At 58.2% G+C, this 4,871-nt stretch overlaps 1 protein-coding gene across 1 annotated transcript in view; it reads left to right on the top strand.

Annotated features, from left to right (window-relative positions):
* Positions 1–289: 289 nt before the first annotated feature.
* Positions 290–4,871, top strand: part of LOC110391945 (endogenous retrovirus group K member 5 Gag polyprotein-like) — a gene marked incomplete in the record, with an annotated part of 6,388 nt that continues 1,806 nt past the window's right edge. Inside the window, 2 exon segments of the mRNA XM_021383901.1 lie at positions 290–435; positions 577–4,871. Coding sequence (XP_021239576.1) covers positions 681–2,351 — 1,671 coding nt within the window.

The following is a 4,871-nucleotide window of genomic DNA, read 5'->3' as shown; positions in this document are numbered from 1 at the left end:
ATAAAGTTCCTCCCGGGGGAGGTGCACCGTGCCCCGAAGTACTGCCAGACCGGGACGGCGATAGGAACCGCGAGGACAATACAAATAATAACAGAAAGAATAGCGGGCGTCACGAGAAGCAGGCACAAACGCGGAGAGGAACGCTAACGATGATAATCAAAGCGATATGAAGAAGCAAGCTGCCCATGAGGCGCGAGGGAGCGGCAACCATAGAGTGCGGGGACGGGGACGGGGGGGGATAGCGCGGCCCCCTCCCCGAGTTCCGGCCGAGCAGCGCCCCCCTGCGGGCACCTCCAGGAGCGGGGCGCGTCTTCCCGTGGATGTGACGCGATGCGACCTCCCCTGCCTGGTATATGTGGGCGTAGACGAAGCTAACGAGGCTGTATAAGACGCTGGAAAGCCACAATAAACGCCATTTTGCCGTTCACCACATTGGTGCGTGCGTGCGGTGAATGGGCGGGGACCTGGCCTGGGGCAGGGTCCTTAGGAGCAGAGGCTGACGAGTGGAACGGGCGGGAGGCAGCGGGTGCTTCGTACGGTGCCCCGTGCGAGGAACTTTGTCGTGCCCCTGCTCAGGTGCTTGGCTGGCACCGAAGCCCACGGCGAAGCAGACCCGCCCGTGGAAGACTGAGGTAGTTCACGCCGTGCGAGACGTAAGGCGGAGCGGACGCCAACCAGGCATGGAGCGAGTTATTAAGGTATTGCTTCAGCTCTGTAAGGACTATTACGGGAAGGCTTCCCCGTCTCGGGAGGAAATAGCAGCCGTGCTAACGCGGCTGGAGCAGGAGGGCTCCTTACCTCATCCCGAGGCCGTGTTAGATCCCGAGATGTGGGATTCCCTCACAGTGGCTCTCGCCACCTACACGGCTCGCAGGCTGCTCGGGTTGCAAGGGGACCCGGGACGGGGTTCGGACCTGGGGGGCCGAGATGGGGCTGGGGAGCCGGGGGGTTGTGCTTTGTTGGCAGACTGCCCGGGAAAACCGACCGCAAGCGTACCGGTTAGCGGCGAGAACAAAGAGAATCAACCGTCCCTACAACCAGCGTTGCGGAACGAACTTCCAACGGTGCCGGACGCTCCGCCTCCGTATCCGCAGCGACCATTATATCCTTCCTTGCGAAACTGCACGGGGGGGGAGGGCGGTTGCCCCGCAACGGGAGACGCGGCGTCAGCAGCACCCACGGCAGGAAGGAAGGAGGTGATTGGTGCGGCGGGAAAGAACGCCCCGCCTACCGCCCCCGTCCCGCTTACTGATTGGTTGAGGGTGAGACAGGAAGTTGAGGACAGGGGCCTGGCGGTGGGGGCGTACCCGGTTGTGGTCGGGGACCAGGGCCCGACGTGGGTGCCTTTAGACCCGGAGGGCGTTATTCGCTTCTTAGAGGCGGTAGAGAAAAAGGGACTGAGGTCACCGTCAACGTTGGATGCGCTGGAAGCGCTCACAGCCTTCGGGCCTATGCTCCCGCATGATATAGTCAACCTCATGCGGATGGCGCTTAAGCCGGTGCAATACGTTCTGTGGGAGCAAGAGTGGGGGTCTGAGTGTAGGAGGGTGTCGGGGTTGGCTGAGGGGGACCCGACTCACCCCGCTCACGGCACAGATGTAGCCAGGCTAACGGGTGCGGCGGCCGGGATGGCCACTCCTCACGGCCAGCTAACCCGGTTACGACCCGGAGAGCTGAAGGCCGCTACGGACGCCATGATCGACGCGTTCGAAAAGCTCGCGTGTTACGCCGAGCCCGCAACTCCCTGGGCAGACGTCGTCCAGGGGCCCGCCGAATCCTTCCAGGAATTCGCTGACCGATTGATAAGAGCCGTAGAAGGGTCGGATTTGCCCAGGGCGGCCCACGATCCCGTTATCATGGATTGCCTGGAACGAAAGTCCCGCGAGGACGTTAAAGCTCTCTTACGGTCGGCGCCCGATAGGTTGAGCACGCCGGGAGAGATGATCGAGTACGTTTTAGATAAGCAAAAGGCAGCGCCTGTTACCGTCGAGGGGCTTGCAGCCATCATCCGGGCTATGTCGGTGTCGGGCCCGCAGAGAGCGCCGCAGGCGGAGGAACCCGCGAAGGGCCCCTGCTACCACTGCGGCGAACGTGGTCATGTGAAAGCGCAATGCCCCAAGAGGAAAAAGAAGTCGGTTAGCTGCCAGTTTTGCGGAAAGCGAGCACACACCGCTCGCCAGTGCCGACACTTGAAAGCGCTGTTGCAGGGAAAGGGCTCGGGGAGCGGCTCCGCGGCCCAGGCTCCCTCCCTTCCAAATACGGATGGGCCCGGCGGCTGGGGTTGGGCGGGGCCGCGTGTGACGCCCACGGGTCCGCCTACGCCGCCCGTTCCCCGCCCATCGTGGCATTAACCCTTCGTACAGGAGAGAGCCCTTTGGTCAAGGTCCTTGCATCCTGCCTTGACCTTCCTTCTGACCATTGCGGACCTCGTTCCACCGCCTTTGTTGCATCGGTTGATTCAGGGGCCGATGTTACTGTCGTCTCCGAGAATGATTGGCCTGAAGGATGGCCAACCGGACCCCCTCAGCTCATCAGAGGGGCGGGAGGCACTATAAATACACGCAAATCTTTAGCCAAGTTGGAAATTATTGTGGTCGCCCGTGATGGAACATGGGAGAAACCCGCTCTGCTTGTTCCATTGGTGGCGAAAGTCCCCGGGACCCTTCTGGGCCGAGATTTACAAATTTATAGTTAGGGCCACTGCCTGCCAATTGTCTATCGCTCACGCTACCCCGCTGCGATGGAGGCAGGACGCGCGCCCCGTCTGGGTAAATCAGCGGCCCGTTCCTCAAGAAAAGCTCGTCGTGCTTAAACAATTAGTTCCCCGGGAATGTCAGTTAGGATGCATAGAGCCTTCCCTCCGTCAATGGAATGCCCCGATCTTTGTGATAAAGAAGCGCTCGGGTCCTTACCGCTTGCTGCATGCCTTGCGTGCGGTCAACGCTGAATTGATACTGTTGGACCAGTGCAACTTGGGGGCCCGATATTGTGAGCCGTACCTAAAGGATGGCCCCTGGTGGCCATCGATCTTCAAGATTGCTTTTTCTCGATTCCTTTAGCAGAACGGGACCGAGAAGCGCTTCTTCCGCACAAACTTTACCGTCGCGTCTTTTGTCGTTTATGGCACTCGATAATGGGGAGGGTGCCAGAAAATATCTGGGTTGCGCGGGCTAATGGAACGGGACCAACAGACTTTTGCCTTAGTGCGCCATCTGCCACGGCACCGTTGAGGACGCGCCTGGTGGGGGTGCCTATATGGGATGACACAGAGTTTCGGGGATGTAAGAACCCTAGCGCGAATGAGGAGTGCAAAAAGTGGTGTGAACCGAAGAGCGCAAACTATACGGTCGTTAAGCTGGGAAATGACACGGTCATTGATTTCGGTACGAAAACAGCCCCCGCCGTCTGTCTGTTAAATGTCACGCTCCCGTGGAACCCACCAGAGCTGCAACTATCAGGCTCTCAGGTGGTCCCTAACGAGACATGGGCAAATCGTTGAAATCGTCGGGAGAGTTATGGATGCGTCGGGTTTGCAAGAGATAAAGATAACGGGTCGTTACGGCGGGGTTTAGACGTACCGTCACCGGTAGGCCCATACTGGGATGCAGAGCAGAATCGATCTGAGCCTTTCATCCTTGTCAATCCCAGTGACACGGAGGCGTTCACATGGAGTGGGGTGTATTAGTGGCTTCACTGCGAATGAATGAAGGGCGACGAGAAACGAATCTTATTGTCGAGGGGAACCTGTGTGTCCTCAAAGAACGGGACGCAAAAACGTCCTACGACGCGACCCGATGATCCAGCATCCAGCAGAATGAGCGTGAAAAGGAGAAGGACGCAGATCTGCAAGTTTTTGTACTTTTGCCGTCGCCCTTCCTCCCAAAGAGGTTTCGTCCTCTTGGCTTGTTTAATTGGGGCGCAAGTTTCACAGTCGTGAATAACCTGTGCAATAGCGTCCATTGTTAAGTCCACCCCTCGGTCCCTAGCCCACTTGTCGTCGGTAGTAGGGTAAGGCCTACCTTGATTTTGGGACTCGTTTCAAAAATCCTCTTGTAAATACTTGGGCCAAAGATCATGGGCTGGCCCGAAGGTAAAAAAAGTTTGGAACGTCACCAGCAGAGGAGGCATCACGTGCCAAAGAGGCCCCACCGTACAGTGAATTACCAGAAAATGAAAAGAAATACGCCCTGTTCCCAGATGGATCACGTCGGATCGTAGGGCGTCGGATTGTGGGTGTTGCCTCGGGTCGACGGCTCGAGGTTTAGGTTCGGAAAGGAACGTCTGGAATGATGACACCGCAAAGGCGTTACCAGCGGGTATATCCCTGCTCTGCGGCGATGGCGCATGGCAAGGCATTCCTAGAAACGCGGTTGGGAGGACCTCGCTACTCGGGCAAGCTGACGATGTTGGCCTGAAGCCACGCAGCTTGGATGCGACCGTCAAGGAACTCTACGATGGGAAGTCACGGAGCGTCACGGCGCGTCGTTTCGCTTCGGTCCTAGCGCCTGGTGTCGTTGCAGCACACGCCTTGCAGGAAGTGGAACGACTGGCGTGCTGGTCGGTTAAGCAGGCAAACATCACTACAGAAATATTGAGCGAGCTGCTCATGGATGTGGACAACATCAGACAAAATAGAGCCGCCGTAGGCTTTCCTTTTGTTGGCTCAAGGCCACAATGGGATGCCGGGACGTGGAAGGCGTGCGTCGCTTCAATCTGTCCGACCACAGCGAGTCTACGCACCGAAAATTGGCGTGGATGTGATTTGCCGAATCAAACTCCGTAACCCAAGCGAGATTACAAAGCAGGGATGTTTTATTCGGCGCTGCGCGTATGCCGGGGGGGCAAGGGGGATATTTCCTCCTAGCTTGCCC

The sequence above is a fragment of the Numida meleagris genome, unplaced genomic scaffold (genome assembly GCF_002078875.1).
Source record: "Numida meleagris isolate 19003 breed g44 Domestic line unplaced genomic scaffold, NumMel1.0 unplaced_Scaffold662, whole genome shotgun sequence".
NCBI lineage: Eukaryota > Metazoa > Chordata > Aves > Galliformes > Numididae > Numida > Numida meleagris.
Note: the sequence above shows the minus strand (reverse complement) of the source record. Positions and strands in the feature narration are given on the sequence as shown.